At 38.6% G+C, this 21224-nt stretch overlaps 6 protein-coding genes across 6 annotated transcripts; 3 read left to right on the plus strand and 3 right to left on the minus strand.

The window, feature by feature from the left end:
* On the plus strand, nt 1–3624 carry LOC141593118 (transcription initiation factor IIF subunit alpha-like). The gene is made up of 7 exons (XM_074414077.1): nt 1–410; nt 537–1212; nt 1456–1574; nt 1883–2053; nt 2127–2315; nt 2399–2605; nt 3228–3624. The coding sequence occupies exons 1-7, from the start codon at nt 240–242 to the stop codon at nt 3312–3314; spliced, it is 1620 nt and encodes a 539-aa protein (XP_074270178.1). The 5' UTR covers nt 1–239; the 3' UTR covers nt 3315–3624.
* Nucleotides 3625–3741: 117 nt separating this feature from the next.
* Nucleotides 3742–4721, minus strand: LOC141593121 (umecyanin-like). The gene is made up of 2 exons (XM_074414080.1): nt 4354–4721; nt 3742–4227 (listed from the first exon to the last, which is right to left on the minus strand). The coding sequence occupies exons 1-2, from the start codon at nt 4532–4534 to the stop codon at nt 3857–3859; spliced, it is 552 nt and encodes a 183-aa protein (XP_074270181.1). The 5' UTR covers nt 4535–4721; the 3' UTR covers nt 3742–3856.
* Nucleotides 4722–4927: 206 nt separating this feature from the next.
* On the minus strand, nt 4928–6949 carry LOC141593119 (glucan endo-1,3-beta-glucosidase 5). The gene is made up of 2 exons (XM_074414078.1): nt 6463–6949; nt 4928–6238 (listed from the first exon to the last, which is right to left on the minus strand). Exons 1-2 carry the CDS (start codon nt 6837–6839, stop codon nt 5134–5136), a joined length of 1482 nt encoding a protein of 493 aa, XP_074270179.1. The 5' UTR covers nt 6840–6949; the 3' UTR covers nt 4928–5133.
* Nucleotides 6950–7044: 95 nt separating this feature from the next.
* Nucleotides 7045–10789, plus strand: LOC141593120 (putative carboxylesterase SOBER1-like). The gene is made up of 6 exons (XM_074414079.1): nt 7045–7327; nt 8145–8197; nt 9171–9294; nt 9404–9525; nt 10296–10403; nt 10499–10789. Exons 1-6 carry the CDS (start codon nt 7045–7047, stop codon nt 10586–10588), a joined length of 780 nt encoding a protein of 259 aa, XP_074270180.1. The 3' UTR covers nt 10589–10789.
* A 4337-nt stretch (nt 10790–15126) lies between these two features.
* Nucleotides 15127–15913, plus strand: LOC141591386 (uncharacterized). The gene has a single exon (XM_074411689.1). The coding sequence runs from the start codon at nt 15218–15220 to the stop codon at nt 15821–15823; it is 606 nt and encodes a 201-aa protein (XP_074267790.1). The 5' UTR covers nt 15127–15217; the 3' UTR covers nt 15824–15913.
* Nucleotides 15914–17337: 1424 nt separating this feature from the next.
* On the minus strand, nt 17338–19561 carry LOC141591384 (nuclear transcription factor Y subunit B-6-like). Its single transcript, XM_074411688.1, has 2 exons — nt 19435–19561; nt 17338–18278 (listed from the first exon to the last, which is right to left on the minus strand). The coding sequence occupies exon 2, from the start codon at nt 18246–18248 to the stop codon at nt 17535–17537; it is 714 nt and encodes a 237-aa protein (XP_074267789.1). The 5' UTR covers nt 18249–18278; nt 19435–19561; the 3' UTR covers nt 17338–17534.
* Nucleotides 19562–21224: the final 1663 nt, after the last annotated feature.

Consider the following 21224-nt stretch of genomic DNA (forward strand, 5'->3'; position numbering starts at 1 on the left):
GACCTTGATTGTTTTGATTTTATGCTCAAAAACTCTTATTTGGATTCAAAACAATAGACCAAATATGAAAATATGATGCTGGTACAAAAAGAAAAAGAAAAAAAAAAGTAGGATGAAATCGGGCAGAAACTGAGCGCGAGACGATCATCTGATTTGGATTCATTCAATCATTCAATCATAAGTTGAAAGTTGAAACCCTAGTTCGTAAATCCGATCAAATCATAAAATCAAGGCCTGAAATGTCGTTTGATTTGATGCTGAAACCAAATTGCGGCGGATGCGGGTCAAACACCGATCTTTATGGCAGCAATTGTAAGCATTTAACTCTGTGCTCAACCTGCGGCAAAACCATGGCCGAAACTCGCGCCAAATGCTACCAATGTGGCGCCACTCTCACTCGTTTAATCAGGGTCCGCAACATCTCTCTCTCTCTCCCTCTATCTTTCATTTCAAAAGATTTCATTTTTATTAAAGGAGGGATGATTCATTCATGTTAGCATTTAATCTCAATTTGGTTGGATTTATTATATGTGTAGGAATATAATGTTAGGCAGAGTTCCAGCATTGACAAGAATTACTTCATTGGGAGGTTTGCAGCTGGCTTGCCTACCTTTTCTAACAAGAACTCTTCTCAAAATCAATGGAGTTTGGTTAAGGAAGGCATTAATGGTCGTCATTTAACTGACTCTTTGAAGGACAAGTTCAAGAACAAGCCTTGGTTGCTGGAAGATGAAACTGGTCAATCACAGTACCATGGGCATCTGGAGGGCACCCAATCTGCTACTTACTACCTCTTAATGTTGCAGGGCAAAGAGTTTGTTGCCATACCAGCTGGTTCTTGGTACAACTTCAACAAGGTTGCTCAATATAGGCAACTTACCATTGAAGAGGCTGAGGAGAAGATGAAAAATAGGAGGAAGACTGTTGATGGCTATGAAAGATGGATGATGAAGACTGCTAGCAATGGACCTGCTGCTTTTGGCTATCACCCTGAGCTCGTTAAGGAAACTCCTGTCGTTGGAGGTAAAGGACGCAAGAAATCAGATGCTGAAGCTGATGGTAATGTGTCGGATAAGGGAGAAGAAGATGAAGGCGAACAGGCTGCTCGCAAGTCTAGGCTTGGGCTTAATAACAAGAAAGGTAGTGATGATGAGGATGATGAAGGTCGAAGAGGAGGTGATTTTGATGACGATGATGACAATATTGAGAAGGGTAACGAATGCATTTCTTACTTTTATCTTTACAAAAAAATGAATGTTTAGATTAAAAGCAAAGAGGAGAGGAGGAATTGGGTGAACCTACAAGGGAATTAAGAAGAGCAATGAACATATATTGGTATTTTATTCGATTGAAATTAAGGTCTATGGATGATCTTTGAGCAATGGCTGATTGAAACTTGAAAGTTTTGTTGTCTGTGGTCAATCGTTCTATTTTTTTTAATCTTACCTCTGCTAGGTGATGATTGGGAGCACGAGGAGATCTTCACTGATGATGATGAAGCTGTTGGTATTAATCCTGAGGAGCGAGAAGACTTATTAGCGCCTGAAGTTCCTGCTCCACCTGAAATTAAGGAGGTTTGTTTTCAATGAGCTGTTTTCTCTCTTGCTGCGTACTGCTAAAAGTAAACAAACAAAGAGGGCTTATAATTAAGAAGGAGATGAATGAGACAAAATAATTACAAAATGTAAAGGTAGTGCTCATTGCTGTTCAGTGTTCAATAATTAGTGATTGTTTTTAATCTTGATGCCTTGGTACCTTAACAAGGTTTTATACTCTCAGTAGTTATTGAGTTTGTAGTATGACATGCAGAGATTTGCAAACTCTTTTTTTTCCTTTTTTGAAAAAGCAACCTACGCTCATGCTAATAAGTGCCATGTTTTAGGACGATGATGAAGAAGAAGAAGATGGTGATGAAGAGGAAGGCAAGCTGAGTAAATCGGGAAAAGAGCTGAAAAAATTGCTTGGACGGTCCAATGGACTCAGCGATTCTGACTCAGAAGAAGAGGATGATGGCTCAGGCAAAAGAAAGAAAGATGAGGATGAAGACGATGATGTAAGTCTACTGTCACTCATGTAATTTTATACATGCTAAAGGTGGAGGTGGTAAAGTAATTGTAATTTGTCAGGAGGATGAGGACCGCCCTTCTCCTGCTGTAGCTCCAAAATTGAAAGATCCTAAGGAAGAACCTAGTGATAGCCCTGCAAAACCAGCTCGAGGGACTTCTACCTCAAAATCGGCTAAAGGAAAGAGGAAACATGGTGAAGATACAAAAGCTGCTACTGGTGCCGCATCAAAGAAGATAAAGGCAGAAAGTGTATGAATCCTTTTAATCTGAATGCTTTAATTAATCTGTTGATTATTGTCTTCAATTACTTATGAGTTTTTGTTTGAGAATAGGATGTTAAGCCTACCATAAAAGAAGAGCCCTCAAAAGGCAGTGGGGCCGGGGCTTCAAAAACTACACCATCCTCTTCCAAGACTGGTACATCCTCCACTCAAGGGCCTGTCAGAGAAGAGGAAATTAGAGCCGTTTTATTGCAGAGAGCACCACTAACTACTTCTGAACTGGTTGCCACATTTAAAGCTAGACTGAAGTCACCAGAGGTACATTTTCCTACTTCTCACTTGTTCTGAAAAATTTCTAGCTTGTGAATTAGTTTGCTATGAAAATTTAAGATGCCTTATGTAAGTAGTTCTGGTTTTGTTCTAATCTTTAATAATTCCTTTTCTAGCTTGAATCTTGACATTGTCTTACACTCTTGGGTTTGATTTAAACCCTCTAATATTTCCATTTGCAAAATTCTCCTGGCCGCTTAAGTTTAAAAAACAGTTGAGGCTCTGTGGGATCTAACCTAAACGCCTCGAGGATGCTTATGTGCGACTTTTGCACAAGTTGTATCAAACAAAGTGTGCTACTATAAAATCTTCATATTTTCTTCTTTTAATATTTCCTTCCATTTGATCCATTATAGCTTAGTTTTGATACTTGTACTTGTTAGCCCTTTTTAGAAATCCAGAAAAAGGTGTTGCCGCAAAGTTTAATTTTTAAAATCCGTATATATGTTTTCTAAAACATTGCCATACTCATGTGAATGAGCGCCTCTCCGCCTTGGTGCGGCTCTCGCGTTTTTAAACCAAGGTTAAAATTTGTGTACCAGAATGTTTGCATTTTGTGCCAATGATAAATAACATTTGTGCTTTTCCATTGTGAAATTCCTTTGTGCAGGACAAGAAGGCTTTTGCCGAAATTTTGAAGAGGATATCCAAGATTCAGAAGAATAATAATCTGAACTATGTTGTGTTGAGGAAGTAACGTGCACTTTACAACTTAAAGCGCTCAGAGCTTTGTTGTTAGCTATTGCCGTTTGCACTATATAGATCGATATTTTGGTCATATAAGGATACTCTATGTGAAGAGCTTGGATCATTCTCGGCTTTTTGTTCTATTCCGTGTGTTCCAGGTGTTGATGAGGTGTTATGATTAATTCATTCGTTGCTAATTTACCAAGAGCTCAGATATGAAGGGGCAAAATTACTACTTTATACGGTTTATATATAGTGAATAATAACAAAGTCGTGAGGTACGTTTTTATTGAATGTTTTGATGGGGCGTTATTTGATTTTAGCGATATATTACTATCATATTTTTGCCAAACGTTTGGGGCTTATTTGCCCGATCAACCGATAATCCCTGTCTTTGTCAAAAGCTTTGCCATGGATTGAAGTAAACCAACACGTTAAGTAATTCAAGTGGATAAATGAGAGTGATTATCACCAAAACATAAGACACTCCCACGTTTCGTTATTTTCTGTTCTCAAAAGTTAACAAAGATGATTACCATAAATGAACGTCATTTAAAAGAGCAACACTGTGAAGATGATCAAACAAGTGAGCATAATAATGGATCCACAGATGCGGGTTGAAGAGGAAAGAGCAGAGGGTTCCTGGGCCAAGAATGCAGCATTCTTTGTTGTTAAGGGATGAAGAGATTGGTAGTAAGCGGCGGCAGTTTTGGACTTGACCTCCACTGGGAGCTTTAAACCTTGCTTACAGCTCTCAATGTTGCTGCTTGCAAAGTATCGATGTCCTTGAGCTGGAAGCGAAACCTTGTCAATGCCTTGAGTGAAGATGAGTATGGGGTTTGCCAAGTCACATGACTCCATCTCCTCTTTGGTCCTTAGCTCCACCACCTTGTCTTTGTCTACCCCATCCGAGTATGCAAACCCTGTCAATGCAACAACCTTTCTTCACTTAATATTCAGGTCATATCAACTTTAAAACTGGTAAATTTAACACAATCATATTTAATGATACTCGTAATAAGTAAAGATGGTAGGGTGGGAGGACATACAAAGGAAGTCGCCAACGGTGAAGGTACGACCAGCGGCCCAAGAAGCGATATCAGAAGCGAGATCCCAGCCACGGTCATCTCCGACCACATGGTGAACCTGGGCTTGAGTCTCTTTCCATCCATGCACAGAGAGTAGCAGTAGCACCACTAAAAGCATAAGGTTGTATTTTGCACTATCCATATTTTCAGTAAAAATGAATGAAGAAGAGAAAGTTATGAAGTGGAATACAAGTCCGTACTACTAATAAAGAGGTTATGATTTTATAACCACAAGTCCTTTTGTCCTATACACTGTGTACACACACATACTTTACTCTCTTTAACAAAAAGAAAGAAACTTCGTGACTCAAACAAGACTGGTTGCTTTTAACTTTTATAAGCTAAGCCAATGTGGCTTTGTCACTAGTATTTATATTGGCCCTTGTTATTTTGTGATAACGAGTGTGGGCCGCGTGCATCCATCATCCATCCCTGCTTATTATTCACCACCTACCAGATTAACCCTATGGATTTGTATTAAGTATGGATACTGGATATGAAGCAGCAATGGAGCTGAACGTAAAGGAACAACTCCTGTATAATCTAAATCAATCATGTTCACCACGTCGTCTGTAAGAAAGATCCAATCAGAGTAGGCAGAAATGGCCGCCTTAACCACATATCTAAGTCTACTAGTACAACACTGATTACCTGCATTGTTACAGAATCTCAAACCACTATATTACATGTTGTATTGCCTATCATAAAACCCTACACAGATTATTACATCAGACGTATAGCCTAGAGAAGAATAGCAATGATCCCAGCAAAAACCAACGAGTGAATGATGGTCCCTCTCCCGCGCCAAGTGGGACCCGAAGAGGTATCAGAATCTGCAACACCGACAAGAAATCGACATTGACCGACCGAGGGATCCAGAAAAGTAATCATACCAAGACCATCAAAATCACAGCTTACTGCATCTTGTTTCTGGAGCTGATAATAGCTATTGAATGCATAAGACACATTTCCTTTCAAACCAATTCCATAACATGAACTCCCATAGCTTAATGTAGTACAGTCTGCGACAGTACAAGCAAGTTTAATGTAGTTTTCAACACCTGAGAGGTCCTTTGCTGGGTTCGCGACACACCATCTTGACGGAAGATACTCAACATCTCTAGCATTCTTCAACATGTTACTGCCCAAACCAAGGTTCAGTGCATATTTAGCCTGGCCATCAAAAGAGAATATGCCCCAATGTCGTTCGAAGTTTCCTGGTAGGGTGTTCTTTTCACCTTCGTCGAGTAGGCCAAAAAGATAAACATCGAGAGGAGGAGAGCCGGGCCTCAGGGGAGTTCCCTTGTTGCTAAGTAGATGATTTACAAGGCCTTGGTTAAAAGCCCTGGCAGCAGTAATATTGGCGGATATGGCTCCATCCGTAGGCCAACCCACCTCTCCGATGAGTATAGGCATCTGACCATACCCGATTCTGTCAAGTGCAGCAACTAAAGTGTCATAGTTTCCATCAAAAGCATTGTAGTAGACATTGGATCCGTCTATTACGGGGTGGTTTGTTCCTCCAAAGAAGGCATAGTCTTGGGGGAAATCTGAATTTCCATAGAGGCTTAGAAAGGGGTAAATGTTGACCACAAAGGGAGAAGCGTAGGAATTGAGGAAGGATAGAAGCTGAGTGATGATAGGAGTGAGGTCAGTGCGAAAGGCGCCTTGAGAAGGGAGAGAAGACTCATATGCATCAGCATTGCAAGGAACAACCAGTTTGACGGAGCGTGCAAGGTTGGCTTTAACTAGTGACTGCTGCAAGTTAACGAGTGCTGGCACAACATAAGACTGAAACTGGCCAGCATAACTACTTAGGAAGGGTTCATTCCCAACTGCTACGTATCTGGAAATGGGTGCAACGGGGTGTCATTAAGGGTGGTGTTTGCATGAGTAGATGAGTAAGCATAAAAGTAAGAGCGGAAACACAATGAATGAAGAGATAATGCAGCAACAGTATGTTGGTATCAAGTAGAAAGGTATTGTCTTTGAAGAGCGGAAGTAAAGTGAGGAGCTGGCAATAATTAATTAATTAAAAAAAAAAAAAAAGCAAAAAGAAAGGGAGGAGACCTGATGTCGGGGGGAGGATGTGCAAGGAAGTGACGAGTGAGATTGGCCCTAACCCATGAATCTGCGGCAGAGGGTGAGGATGACAGCAGTTGGATCATATGGTTTGGGATACCGAGCATGAGCTGAATGTGGGTCCCCCTTATTGCCTCCACTATTGTAGGGTCCGCATCGAACAGCTTCACCTTTGATATACGGTTGCGGATGAGCAGATCCACCACCGTATCCGCCGACACACGGTGGTCAGATAGCGTCCCCCAGTTCACTCCTATTCCCACCGCTTCTCCACATCTTATTATTAATATTAATATTGTTACTATTGCAGCAACTATCATCACTCTCGCTTCTACTGCTCCCTTCATTCTCCAACTCAATTCCATTATGCAACACCTACAATGATTTTATCAATTTCTTTTCTGTTTCTTCAAAGGTACTCTACTTTTTTTATTGCAGAATGACGAAATGTACCCCTGTTTTACTAGTGTATTTTATTTCAATTCCGATTGCCCAGGGGCAGTTTCGACAATTCCTAACCAAGGAAGAACAAAGAGAGGTTTTATTTGGAAGGAGACGCAGAATGATGTGATGAGGGGGGTAATAAGACAAATAGGGAGGCCTTTGGTTTTACTATCCCTCTCACTTTTAACCTCACTCCTATTCATCTTCCTCACTGATCAAACACCTAAGCAAAACCCCAACCTCATGGCGACGGCGGCGGGTAGGAGCAGGAGCTTCGTATTGTGGCTTCATGGATTGGGTGATTCCGGACCTGCCAACGAGCCTATCAAGTCACTATTCACTTCGCCCCAATTCAATTCAACCAAATGGTCTTTCCCTTCTGCTCCTTCCAATCCTGTCTCCTGCAACTGTATCTTTTCTATCTATCTATCTCCCTCTTTTTCTTCTTTTTTATTTTATTACTAGTATTATCATATCTTAGGGACTAATATTCAGGGAACCACCAATGGTGATCACAAATTAGGTGCAAAGTTGACTACTTTTTTCATGAATTTTTAGCCACACATTATTATTATTATTATTATTACTCACTATTTGTTTTCAAATTCAATCTTCCCTTTGAAATCAACACATGGGTATACAAATTGAAGTTACAACTTACAAATACCTGATACTTGACTCATGACTGCACTAGTTGCTCAACAACATGAATGCCGAGGTTGCAACATTGCCACATCTTATAAACTCATCATCTTAATTCATAACCTTCTTCTGCTCACGCTCCTTCATGATTCAAATTGTTTCCAGATTAGCCTTGTATCTGTAAATACGGCTATTATCTGCTGCGTCATCATTCATAACACAAGCCAAAATATATTTACATCATATAATGGAGAATCTAGTTTCTCAACTAGATTTTTTATGATATCACAAACTCAAAACTATAAAGCTAATATAGTCGGGCTTTGATCACTCCTGTAGGCCATAAATGACGCATTTTGACTACTCTATAGATACACGCACTAGTAAGGGGAAACAAGAGATTTATACACTTGAATGAGTCCGTCTATTGATTCAACTGTTTTCTTTTTAAACTGTGCCACACTCTGAGAGTTTGGGCGGAGATCAGCACGTAGATTTCTTGTTTTTTTGTTATCTTTCCCTCCTGAAATTAAAATGCCTTCCGGGAAGTGCTGTAAGATCTTGCTCATCCACTTTTCTTGTAGATGGTGCTGTTATGCCCTCCTGGTTTGATATACATGAGATACCGGTCACCTCTGTAAGTTCTTTCTCATTTATTCGTGTTCATCACTTACAACATGCTCATTATATTTGTTTATGAGGCTATGGGTTGCCCTTTTAGCTCAAACTCTTACAATGTGTCCCCTGAGTCGTGGTTTTTTCCAAAACTTGTTTCTTTTTTACTTTTCTTTTCCTGAATCATAATAATATATACCAAAATAAGCAAACAAAGGAAAACAACAAAACGAAGTTGAAGAGAACACATTCTTGCTGCTTTCGCAATGTGTCACCTTTCTCTCCTAGGTTTTGTGATTATATGTTTCTGCACTAACTACTTTCCATTTCTGATGGAGTTTATGTATCACTATTATTCGACTTTTGAGTATGAAGCAAAATAACTAAATGAGCTGTCTTCTCTTATTTTATGTGAAGTAGGCAAGTAGCAATCATAACATTTAATGCAATTCCTATCTCATATTCATTGTGTCATCTACAAACAACCTTTATGCATTGTCAACAATTAATGCCGGGGTAACTGTAAGGTTGTGTAACTCAACCTCCCCGTTACATACCCATAGCCGAGAGCCTTTGATGCACTATAGTAACATCACTTTTGTTGTTTGGCACTAACTAAGAGAAGACCAAAAATGTGATGTTCAAGATCGGATTACGGTATTACTTGCTTAGAATTGGGTGCTGTAAAATAGGGTGGACACAGTTAGGCTACTCGTAGTATTTTGTTGATAGTGTGATTTTATGTTTGATAGCCAGACTCTGTGTTAACCATGGCAAGCCATGCGCTTGTCTCACCTTTTTAACCATTCTTGTCACACCTTTAAAATGTGGATCATCTTTATTATCTTTGAAGTGTCAATGGTGCTTATTGAGTTGTATTTAGATTACGTAGGACAATGGCACTAGCCCTATGGTCCTTGGTGGCAGTTCATATCTTACAGTTACTTAGTGTCTTTCCTACTCACTCGTGGTTTTTATGTTCTCTGTTCTGTCAGCACACCCCGAAAGATGAGACTTCATTGATGAAAGCAGTAAAAAATGTCCACGCTATGATAGACAAAGAGGTTGCCGCAGGCACAAGTCCTGCTAATATATTTGTTTGTGGATTTAGTCAAGGAGGTATCTCCCACTGACCCCTCACCCCTCACCCTCAAGGAAAATTGCATTTTTTTACTCTCTAATTTACCAATACTGCATGGGATTATTAAACTTGAGGTCTACTGTGCAGGAGCCTTGACCTTGGCAAGCGTCCTTTTGTATCCAAAGACATTAGGAGGTGGTGCAGTCTTCAGTGGATGGGTTCCTTTCAACCATTCCGTGGTTGAACAGTTTCCCGAGGATGCGAAGAAGGTACAAGTTATCTCAAGTACCAATGGCTTTGTGTTTTTATCTGCCTATGGGTTGACTTACAAAGCTTGCTTTCTAAACTTCAATGCTTGTCAATAGCTAATCATGCATAATGCATTCCATATTTATCCTCTTATGTCACCCAGTCTTAGTTAGATGTGTAAGACTTGCTTTTTGTGAAAATTCCACTGGTTTTCAGCTTAATATCTGTAGCCTAGTGTCGTACTAATCTCCAACTGTTGGACATGGATACACGAGTTAATTCAGAAAGTTGGAATACCATAGATTGCACTGCTACTCCGTACAAGGTGTTTTTCAATTTGTTGGTGAACACTTATGTTGGCTTGGTGTAGTACATAGAAAGCCCGTGAAGATGGGGTTGTGGTGGTGGTGGAGCAAGGGCTGCCGTTTTGAATACCTGAGCACATAAAACCTGATATATGTTGATTCAGATGTGCAGAGTCTTCAGTCTTACCCCTGTGTTAAGGGCACAAAAAAGGGTGTTTCTATATAACCCATATATAAAATGAAAATTGTGTCGAGAAGTGCATTGAGGCAGAGCTAGTTTAGTGGGTCATTTTGCTTTATTACGTCATAATCGAACAATAAAATAGTTGGCTTCACTGGTAATGGAAACCCGTCATAACACTTGCCTTCCACGTCTACAAACACCTTTTCTAAACTCGGCTAAGTTACTTTTGTCTCCTTTTTGTTTATCAAAGACTGAATGAGGTTTACTTGTATATGTCTAATACTCTTAAAACCTTTCCCAGACTCCCATTTTATGGTCACATGGAATGTCGGATCCAACAGTATTGTTTGAGGCTGGACAAGAAGGGCCTCCCTTCCTTGAGAGGGCTGGTGTTAGTTGTGAGTTCAAGGTACTAACTGAAACTCCTATTACTAATCTACACATATGAAGTACTGTAGTTTTTATCCATGGCTAGCATTAAGATAAGGATAATGAAAATGGCAGGCGTATCCTGGTCTAGGACATACTATAAGTACAGAGGAATTGAAGAATCTTGAAGCATGGATCAAGTCGCGTTTAACAAGCTCCTCTTAGCCCCCTCTTTCGATTTCTCTTTGCGACTGACTTATCCTGTGTCTACAACAATGGTATTTTTTGCCTTTTCAGTATGAACCCTGCCTTTTCTTTTTTGGAAGGCTTGTGTGTTTTCAGCATTCTTGGTCTCCTTAAGGTTTGTGTATCCCTGGAGTCATTTTTTAATTAATGGCAACCAAAATATGCTTTTGGTTCGAAGAATTGTTTCTCCCTCAATTATTTTTTCTGGCGCGGGACTACAACCTAATTTCTGTAAACTTCTCATCCCCCTTTTTGTTGGACAGCAACCACCACATAATCTGTCTTGACTGTCTTTCATCAGGTGGAACAGAAAATAGGAAGAATCCCTAACTCATATCTGTAATACAACAACAACAACAACATCAGAGCCTTAATCCCAAAATGATTTGGGGTCGGCTGACATGAATCATCCTTTCGAACCGTCCATGGGTGAACGCACGCCTCAGAATGCGAATAAAAAAGGGAAGATGAAAAACAAAAAGGGAGAACGAAAATGTAATGGAAAGTCAAGGTGAACTTAGAGGTTTTAAAATCGAATTCCGTCTTTCTTTTATAAAAACTTAAAATTTAAATCGAGAGAAAAGATTAAAGCGATTTTTAAAAACCGAAATAGAGTTAAGGATCCGGAATGAACCAGGTAAAAACTATAAGAAAGTGGTTGTTGAAAAAGTGTGTAATAAAGGAGAGAAAAATAAATAAATTAATTGCTTTAAATTAAATAAATAAAAAAACACTAAATCTGTCAAAAACATCAAATACTAAAAAACCACATGTATCTTTTCCCTCCATTGTGCCCTCTCCGTCACCATACTCTCCTCAAGCCCCCTTAACTCTCATATCGTGCTTCTATCACTCTCAACCATGTCTGTCTCTGGTCTTCCTCTCGCTCTAAGGACCTTTTTTCGTTCTCCAAGTCTCCGGCCTCCTAACCGGGTGCGTCTATAGGTCTCCTTCTCACATGGCCAAACCATCTTAATCGGTTTTCCATCATCTTGTCCTCTATTGGCGCCACTTTTACCTTTTCCCTAATCACCTCATTCCTTAACCGATCTTTCCTTGTATGTCCGCACATCCACCTCAACATGCGCATCTCCGCCACACTCATCTTTTGAATGTGACAATGTTTCACGCCCAACACTCGGAGTCGTAAAGTAGAAGCGAGCCTAATTGTCGTGCGATAAAATTTTCCCTTTAATCTTTGGGGCATATCTTTATCGCATAGAAACCCCGAAGCACTCTTCCATTTCAACCATCCCGCTTTAATTCTGTGAGCCACATCTCCGTCTAACTCCCCATCTTTTTGAATAATAGATCCTAGATATCTCAAGAAATCCGAACCTCAACAACATTCCCATCGAAAATAATACTCCCCGCCTCTGTCGATCTCAACCCCGCCACCTTAGTGAATTGACACCTCAAATACTCGGTCTTACTCCCGCTCACTGAACCCACGAGTCTCTAAAGTCCGCCTCCACAATTCCAACTTTCTCTCCACCCCCTCTTTTGTCTCATCAATCAACACAATATCATCAACAAACATCATACACCAAGGGATGTCGTCACGAAGATCCCTTGTCAACTCATCCATAACTATAGCAAAGAGAAAAGGACTAAGTGCGGAACCTTGATGCACCCCGATGGTAATAGGAAATTCTTCCGTTCTCCCAACATTAGTGCGAACACTTGCACTAGCCCCCTCATACATGTCCTTTATGAGGTCAATATATTTTCGCGACACACCCTTTCTCGCCAAAGCCCACCAAAGTACTTCTCTTGGTACCCTATCATATGCCTTTTCCAAGTCAATAAAAACCATATGCAAATCCTTCTTCTTGTCCCGATGGTATTCCATCAACTGTCTCATGATAAAAATCGCATCCATAGTCGATCTCCCGGGCATAAATCCAAATTGGTTTTCCGAGATGTCTACATATCTCCTAAGCCTTTGCTCGATTACCCGCTCCCATAACTTCATTGTATGACTCATAAGTTTAATTCCCCGATAATTGGAACACTCTTGGACATCACCTTTGTTCTTGTACAAAGGGACTAGAGTGCTTTTCCTCCAAGCCGATGGCATCTTGTTGCTCCTCCAAATCTTGTTGAAGAGCATGGTTACCCATTCAATCCCTTTCTCCCCGAAGCACCTCCAAACTTCTATGGGTATACCATCCGGTCCCTCTGCTTTCTTTGACCCCATCTTCCTTAACGCCTTTCTAACTTCACTCTTTTGTATTCTACGCACAAATTCCCGATTAACCATGCTTGGTGTTACCTCTACATCCCCAAAACCTTGTTCCTGATGTCCATTGAATAAATTATCAAAGTAAGAACTCCATCTAGCCTTTATCTCGTTATCCTGAACCAGAACCTTGTCGTCCATATCTTTCACACACCTAACTCTCCCAAGTCCCAATATCTCTCGTCTTTCGGTCTCTTATGCGGGCCAGTTTATAGATATCCTTCTCTCCTTCTCTCGTGTCCAACCTGGCATACACTTCTTGGTTAACTTTTGCCCTCGCATCCCGTACGGCCTTTTTTAGCGGCTCGTCTAGCCTCCTTGTACTTTTCAAAGTTCTCATCACTCATGCATTTCCCCAGAACCTTATAGCATTCACGTTTAGTCTTTATCGCTTGTCTCACCACATCGTTCCACCAAGATGTGTCCTTACTTGATGGTCTATTCCCTTTGGATTCCCCTAACACCTCCCTCGCCAAATCCTTTACAACATGCTCCAATTTATCCCACGTTGCATCAATATCTTTCTCCTCGCAATCCGACCAAATATCGCTACTTCCAACCTTATCCAAAAACGCTTGTTGGTTTCCCCCTTGTAGCTTCCACCACTTGATCCGTGCCTCACCGATTATCTTTCTCTTCCTCAAGTCTCTCTTACCCCGAAAATCAAGAACCACTAGTCTATGTTGTGTTGCGGCACTTTCCCCGAGTATGACCTAACTCATATCTGTAATCTGACGTGAAAAACAGTGACCCTTGCCTTCATTGGTAAGGGGCCCCTCCCCCTGCAAGTTAGAATATACCAATATAAGTAGCACGGTGAACCTGGCTCCTGCCATTATTTAGACCCAATGTGGGATATACCCCTTCAAATACGTCACCCTTAACTGCTATTCCTCTACCACCAATTCTTATTTCAGACCAAGGTATCCGTCTTATTAATAAGACGGATACCATATTCTCTCACAAAATACCCATTTAGGGTGAGTGGAGAGCACATGGGAGGTCCCACCTTTGTCCCCTCTACCCATTTCCTCTCACACAACAACCCGTCTTAAAATCCAACCCGTTTTAAGCAAGACTTACTCATTCCTCTACCAACATACTAGTAAGTTACTACTTGCATTATTGCACTCCAATCATTTGCATAGTAGTCGCATGCCATTAAAATGTAAATTAGGTAACATCATGTTTCTTAGTAAAACCTAATTTACATTCAAATCAAACGTTGATTTGACTTGATAAGTTATAATTTGCATTGAATTTACACTTTGAATATTTCTCTTTTATTGGAGACGAGACGATGACGTTTTGTTATTGTTAAGGTTAGTTGCTTACAAGTGAAATATAGAAAAGCGATAACGTGTTTTAGTAAAACCTCAACATTATTGTATGGGAATATAGTACATAGTTGAATGCACTTAATATTATTATGTTTGAGAAGAAGACAAGAGATTAGAGAAGCAGAGCAACCCAAAAGACACGAAGGAAAGACGTGACATTTGTTTGAAATTGGGATCATATTACACGGAACATTGTTCAACCATCCTATACGGTCCAATCTACTACGAGTACAATTTTGACCATTTCAACAATTTCCTCTGCCCTTTTTTGCTTCTCCTCCACCCTACATTTTCTTCTACACCAATAACCCAATCGCATTTTATGTTTATGACTAATTATTTCCTTAATCCTTATATTTATTTATCTCTAATTTTCTATGTTCAACAGAAAATGACATGAGTGGACTTGGATTATATTAAATTGTTTCCTTTAACACTAATGATAATATGTTATTAAATAACATTTGTTTTAATGGATATTATCTCAACCTAATTACTCGTATCGTATGATTAAGTTAGAAATATTAAACAATAATGTTTCTTATATCCTCTTTGATACTAACAGCGACCATTTCGAAGATGACATCAACTATTAAAGGATAAAAATTATAGGAAAAATATACTCGTATATCATTCTATGTATGTACTCGCATATGTAAGAATACTTGTTAAACATGAGTTATTATGTTTGTATTTCACCCTAACCTTACCCAAAATTCATATACAATGATCCTTATAATATTCAAACTGTAAAATATATGTATTCTTAACCAGTAATCCTTATAAATAAATATTAGTCAAAATGGTAGATGAATTCAATATATAACATGTCTTACTTAGGGTAATGACATGGTTTCAAAAATCCTTGGGAAGCTTACGTTGACATAAAGTCATCTCGGTGGTAGATAAGAAGGCTATAAGAAAGAGTAGTTGTTGCCATGCTCTCTTATAATCCTCTCAACTAAATCATACAACGACCAAGTAACCCAACCAACAAACAAACAAACACAACCAACACGCACAATAATGAAGAAACTCTATCGCAAAGGAACTGTCCACCCTTCTCCTTCTCCTTCTTCACCTTCTTCATCATCATCCTTCTCCCTCTCCTTCCTTCCCGCCGCGATCCTCACCCTAGCCGCTTCCCTCTCTGTCGACGATAAACAAGTTCTTGCATACCTACTTTCTTGCCCTCCCACCACCCCTTTTGACTCTCACCCTTCTAAGTCTTCCTCTTCCAACAAAAAACACCTCAAAACCAGCATTCATGATAACACCCATCATCATCCAAATTGTTTTTCCTGTTATTGTTTCACCTGCTACACCAGTTACTGGTCGCGTTGGGATTCTTCTCCTAATCGTCAACTCATTCATGAAATTATCGATGCTTTTGAAGATCATTTGTTGGAACAAAACAAGACCAAGAAGAAACAAGGGGTCAACAGGAGATCAGACAAGAAGAAAAATGTGAATGCTCGTCTACATGTTAATTCTCAAGGGTCTGGCCGAGCTAACCCCGAATCCAATACAGCTCGATCGGTGGAAGAAGACCGGCATGGTGATGAAGCAGGGGACAAACAGGGGTCTGTTAGGAAAATGGTGACTTTTCTTTGGCAAAATGTCTGGGGTTGATTACTTATATATCATCAAATCAATTGAAGATTTCTTTGCAAATTGAGCTTACTTTATTCCCCCTATTTTCAATCTTGTAAGCCTCCGTCTCAATCATTTATTTACCTTTTTTTTCTTTGTTTGAATTATTTTTACTAAATGTAAATAAATGATTGAGACGATGGAAGTACGTATTAGCTATGTTTTTTGTCTTCTAATGTATAAACGAAGGGCCGTTTGATACTCTCTTTAATTTCATTTTCCGTAATGTCAAAAAATTGATGAAGTTTACCTCTGGAATCATGGTATGGTATACCGTATACTCATGTGAATAATACATACTCATACTGTATAATTATTTGCACATTGGTTCCTAATATCTTGTTCTGTAGGGTAATGCTCTAGATATGTACTGATCCCAAAAACATTCCTTCCTAAAATGTTGTTACAGCGTAATGCTCTAGAAGTGTAGTGGTACGAAAATCAGTGATTCACTCCTAATATCTAACGACAGGTACGAAAATCAGTGATTCACTCCTAATATGTAACGACAACGTTGTTGTAATTTGTTGTTAGAAGTGGCAGTGATGTTGTTTGTTGATCTAACAGCATGTGTTAGGGGTTGCTTTGTCTCCATCTACCTAATAATTACGAGTTAATTTCATGCAGCATGTGTTAGGGGTTGCTTGGTCATTGTTGTTTGTGTTTAATCCCTCCCTCTCCATTTCTAATCGGAGGTTAACTCTTAGACCTGGCCGGAAATATTGAGTTGTAATTCCATTAACACCTTTGGTGCGTGTGAGAAGAATCCCAAATAACTTAAGCTTAATAACTGAATAATTAGCGGAGCACAACAACATTATATTTAAGGTCGTCAATCTATTACAGATTTACAGAGTGTACGTACCTCTAGTACTAAATTGTTTTTGTTTTTACATTGCTAGTAAGTTGAATATTGTTTATGTTTGAACCAGCTGACCGGAAGTCAATATCAAATACTGATATGCAAACCAAACTTGACTGTCTAAAAGTGTCTAGTCCGTCAAGAGTACCCTATTTTGACTAACATAAGCTCACCTACCTCGACTCTAAATTTTGACTATATATTACCATGCATCCATATATAGACTTGTTCAAACCTATTTTACGTATCAGTAGACTTGATAAATATGTAGGTCAATTAGATTGAATTACTTACATTTCAGATTTTAATTTAATTTACTACTACTGCTATATTACAGTCAATACTTGCAAAAATAATCTGTTTAATTAATCCTTTCAAAACAATCCCTTTAATTTCAACTTTATGATAACCATATATATATTGTCATATATCAAGTTCCTTTTTTATTTACCGAATGAGATCCGTAAATAATAGTGTATAGCCCCGACCGGCCTCGGGACTAATTTGAAATGAGTTGAAAATGATAGTGTAATTTATTGGATGAATTAAAATCATGTTCCCAAACAAGTCAGAGCATGCAACACCTCTATCTAATCTACTGCCCAAAAGAATCAACACTGAATGAAACCACCTTACATACCTTTGCAAGTTTGACGACATAGCTTAATTAGCAGCTTAGCATCTTCTAAGCCCTAAATCAATCACACTTTTTTTTTTTTTTTTTTTTTTAAAATAAAAGTAACTCTAAAATAAAACAGCATGAAGATAATAAAAGAGATGCAGAATAAAAGGTTAGTGCTAGCTAACTAGTAGAAACAGCAGAAACTACTACTTGTGCTGAGCATATGGGGCGTAATTGCCAACAGAGTTTCCAGCATTCGCAGTCGTAGTAGACTGATGAGTTGGACCAACAGTGGAAGATTCCTTAAGGTACTCGTTCATGGATGATGATGATGATCCCCCATAATAACCAGGGGGTCCAATGTGAAACACAGGCCCATAGGCCGCCGCATACTGATCCATCCCAGACCTACTCATCTTAAGGAGGGGGTCACAAGTGCGGATGGAGCCACGGTCTCCCTCAAGCTCCCTGTAGCGGTGTAAATAAAGGGTGAGGGGCTCAATGTAGTCATCAAAACCGAGTTTGCTCATGGCCCATAGAACGTCTTCTGCGGTGATGGTCTTACGTTGTTCTCTCTGGCATCTCTCGTTTGCTTCTCCTGTTATGAAGCTGATGTATTCAGATACACACTCCTGAATGGTTTCTTTTGCATCATCCGAGATTTTGGCGTGTGGGGGTAGAATCTTTCGCATTATCCTAATCACATTGGCGATGGGCATAAATCGATCTTGCTCACGGACAGTGCACTCATTGTTGTTGCTGTCTTGTTCCGTTGTTGCACCCTGATTATTATTATTATTCCCATTCCCATTATTGTTGTTACTGTGGTGGTGGTGGTGCCGATTCATCATCTCGTGGCCTAGTAAATTCCCATTCACATTATTTAAGTGCTTCATCTCAGCTGACTGTCCGACGTTCATCGTCTCTAATGATACTTAGCGCATATATATCTGTAAATAAAATGGCCTGGATCGATCATCAACCAAACAATACCGGAATCTCTAATCAAACACATGCACTCATATTTATACACCATTGAGTTAATACTTGTGATCATGTAATTATTCAAGAAATCAGCCCTAAACAAATAACCTACCTAGTAGTAAAGGGGTAGCAGTCGCAACATCAAATTTTCAAAAATTGGGTAAGACTATCGTTGTTTGCTGCCCAAAAATTCTCAAATAGAGACCTTAACATAACTCTAAAACAACACTACCCAAAATTTTAATTCTAGGTCCGCCCTACCTAGTATGCTTACAGCTAAGGATGTTAACGAGCCGAGCCGAGCCCGAGCTTAGCTTTGCGTGGCTTGTGCTCAAGAACCAAAATTCGAGTTCGAGCTTGAAAAAAATGTGCTCGTTATCTAGCTTGCGAGCTTTAACGCAAGTTCGACCAAAACTCAAGCCTATACATATTTGATATTTTTTTTTCCCTTCCGATATCTTCAATAACAAGCCTTGGAGATTATGTATAAAAATATTTGGCAAATTAGTGAGACATTTGATATGTGTGATCTAACAAGATATAATCATGATAAAATATTTTTATAAAATATGAGCAATATCTTATCTAATAACACAAGTTCGAGCTCAACCGATCTCGAATTGCTCGCGAGCTGTATGTCTCGTCTCATTATCATCAATACATACAGGGACCAATTTAACTCCAAGGAAAAGGAAAAAAAACAGTTGAAGTTGAATGAATACACAAAGTCATCCAAGTCAAAGAAAGACATTGTGGAATGACTTGGGAGTGAGCAGGTATAAGTATGTATCACCACATACATCGTATTCGCAGAGCATGGAAAAATCTAAAATCAAAGAAAATAATTATAGAATTCAACTTGCATGTAAAAAACAAGGCTCGCGAAACTAATTAAAATCATCATTTAAACTATATTAATCCTCTTTTAAAATGGATACATACATGCAAAAAAAAAACTAAATTGTCGAGATTTATTTCATCAATAATACAAAAACTTAAGGAACTTTGTTTAAATCATCATAATAAGTTGTTAATAGATAAAAAAAAAGAACTTAAATATATTTAAAAAAAAACATGACATATATCGAAAAGAAAAGAGAGATTTAATAAGAAAATACTTACCTCAACTTTAAGCATATATATCAAATTAAAAAAAATGAAAAATGAGAATCTTGAGTGAGTGAGTGAGTTTGTTGGAGATGATGGAAAGTTAGTGAGAGAGAAAGAGGATATTGTTATGACTATAGCTAGTGAGTAAATGGTTATAGTGAAAGTAGGATGGTAAATATAGGTGAAATATAAGTAGGAGTATTAGTGTAAAAAAGGGTGCATGGTAGACAAATGGATAGTAGGAGAGGGTTGAGTAATTACTGACTTTTGAATTTTGATCATCACCATTGGCTCTTTCCTTTCCTTGTTTTAATTTACTACTTCAACCCATGCATGCTTCCTTATTGGCTCTACTATTTCCTCTCTCCATCCTTTTTTGCTCCTTTCCTATATTTCCATCTTTTTAAGCAATGCAACAAGAACAAGATTCCATTTCCATTACTTGCAACAAACATGCATACAACAAGACCCCCAACCTAAGAGACGTATGTATAGTAGGGCTCAACATTTGAACGTATTTGTATGAAAAGGATTACAAATTTAACCAACTTTATATATCGTCTACATAAGAATTTACGGGTGCGTGGAGCTGAGCTAGAGGGAGTTAGTATGGGGCGTTCGTTTCGTTAAAGGATGAAATTTTAATATTTATAATTTAAAATTTTGAAATTTTTCAGAGTCTACCTTATACAATTAGTCGTTCAATGTGGTTGAAATTGTTTGGTCTCACTGAATTCAAATCTTGCCTCGCAACTACGTAAGATCGCATTTTATATCCTCATGGCACTTTGGATGCAAACATTATGCAACATAGGCTAGCTACTGACTCTTATGATGCCATTAAATTAACAATAATATATAATGAAGATACAAGTAATTAAGAAAGAAAACAAGGTATGGTAACGCACAAACAAGTTGATGAAATCACGTTTGATTCAATTCTCAACTGATTAAGTTAAAGGGAACAACCAGCTGGTGACCGGCCGCAAATATTTAACAATAATGATTAATGAAAAGATACAACAATGAAAAAAATAATAATACTTTGGATGAAAATATTTGTAACAAGTAAGCAAGCAAACTTGTTGTATAATACTATAATCTAGTTAGGATAATATATACTGTATGATGCATCGTTTGAAGTTTGAAGTTAGAGGCTTGAAGCGATCAACGACCAATCTAGCTTTAATTATTGTACCATATTTCATCTTTTAGTTTATCATTTAGTTTCATAATTCATTAAACCTTTTTACTTAACTAAACTAGACTTAAACAATCTAAGTAGTAATCCCAATCATACTTGTGATCGATCCCAACTTTTACTACATTATTAGTTGGGTTTATAAACAAGTCTCAAACGAAATTTATGTACTCCTTAAAAGTAATTGAATGCTTGTTATTTAGGGCTAAAATTATCGAATATGATAATATTATGAAGCAAATCAAAAGACGTGGTACAATAGCTGGGAGAAAAACAAACGTGACTTGGTACTGTTGTCAAAGGGCTTAAATTCAAGTGTATAATACACGGTTTTCAGGATTTTAGGGTCCAGTAACAAAAATGTCTGTAAATCATACGAAGGTTGCTCGGGTCAGATAAAGCAGTCACACAAATTTTGAGAAAGAACATAGAACATTTGAGTGTGCTAGTATGCGATAGACTAGTCTCAGACGAAAATCGGTTACTCCATAAAAATAGATTAATACTTGTTATTTAGGGATGAAATCGAATACGTTAACTCATGAAGCGACCTCTAGCACGTAGTAAAAAAGGGAGAAAAGGTAACATAAAACGGTACGAC

The sequence above is a fragment of the Silene latifolia genome, chromosome 7, assembly GCF_048544455.1.
Source record: "Silene latifolia isolate original U9 population chromosome 7, ASM4854445v1, whole genome shotgun sequence".
Lineage (NCBI taxonomy): Eukaryota > Viridiplantae > Streptophyta > Magnoliopsida > Caryophyllales > Caryophyllaceae > Silene > Silene latifolia.

What these genes read in the sequence shown, in the direction of transcription:
- LOC141593120 (XM_074414079.1), top strand. Translation starts at nt 7,045, where the DNA reads ATGAGGGGGGTAATAAGACAAATAGGGAGGCCTTTGGTTTTACTATCC. An exon ending in ATGAGATACCGGTCACCTCT is followed by an intron (nt 8,198 to 9,170) that starts GTAAGTTCTTTC and finishes CTGTTCTGTCAG; the next exon opens with CACACCCCGAAAGATGAGAC. An exon ending in TTCCCGAGGATGCGAAGAAG is followed by an intron (nt 9,526 to 10,295) that starts GTACAAGTTATC and finishes AACCTTTCCCAG; the next exon opens with ACTCCCATTTTATGGTCACA.
- LOC141593118 (XM_074414077.1), top strand. Translation starts at nt 240, where the DNA reads ATGTCGTTTGATTTGATGCTGAAACCAAATTGCGGCGGATGCGGGTCA. An exon ending in CTCTCACTCGTTTAATCAGG is followed by an intron (nt 411 to 536) that starts GTCCGCAACATC and finishes TTATATGTGTAG; the next exon opens with GAATATAATGTTAGGCAGAG. An exon ending in AGAAGATAAAGGCAGAAAGT is followed by an intron (nt 2,316 to 2,398) that starts GTATGAATCCTT and finishes GTTTGAGAATAG; the next exon opens with GATGTTAAGCCTACCATAAA.
- LOC141593121 (XM_074414080.1), bottom strand. Translation starts at nt 4,534, where the DNA reads ATGGATAGTGCAAAATACAACCTTATGCTTTTAGTGGTGCTACTGCTA. An exon ending in CACCGTTGGCGACTTCCTTT is followed by an intron (nt 4,228 to 4,353) that starts GTATGTCCTCCC and finishes TTGCATTGACAG; the next exon opens with GGTTTGCATACTCGGATGGG.
- LOC141591386 (XM_074411689.1), top strand. Translation starts at nt 15,218, where the DNA reads ATGAAGAAACTCTATCGCAAAGGAACTGTCCACCCTTCTCCTTCTCCT.
- LOC141593119 (XM_074414078.1), bottom strand. Translation starts at nt 6,839, where the DNA reads ATGGAATTGAGTTGGAGAATGAAGGGAGCAGTAGAAGCGAGAGTGATG. An exon ending in CATCCTCCCCCCGACATCAG is followed by an intron (nt 6,239 to 6,462) that starts GTCTCCTCCCTT and finishes ACCCATTTCCAG; the next exon opens with ATACGTAGCAGTTGGGAATG.
- LOC141591384 (XM_074411688.1), bottom strand. Translation starts at nt 18,248, where the DNA reads ATGAACGTCGGACAGTCAGCTGAGATGAAGCACTTAAATAATGTGAAT.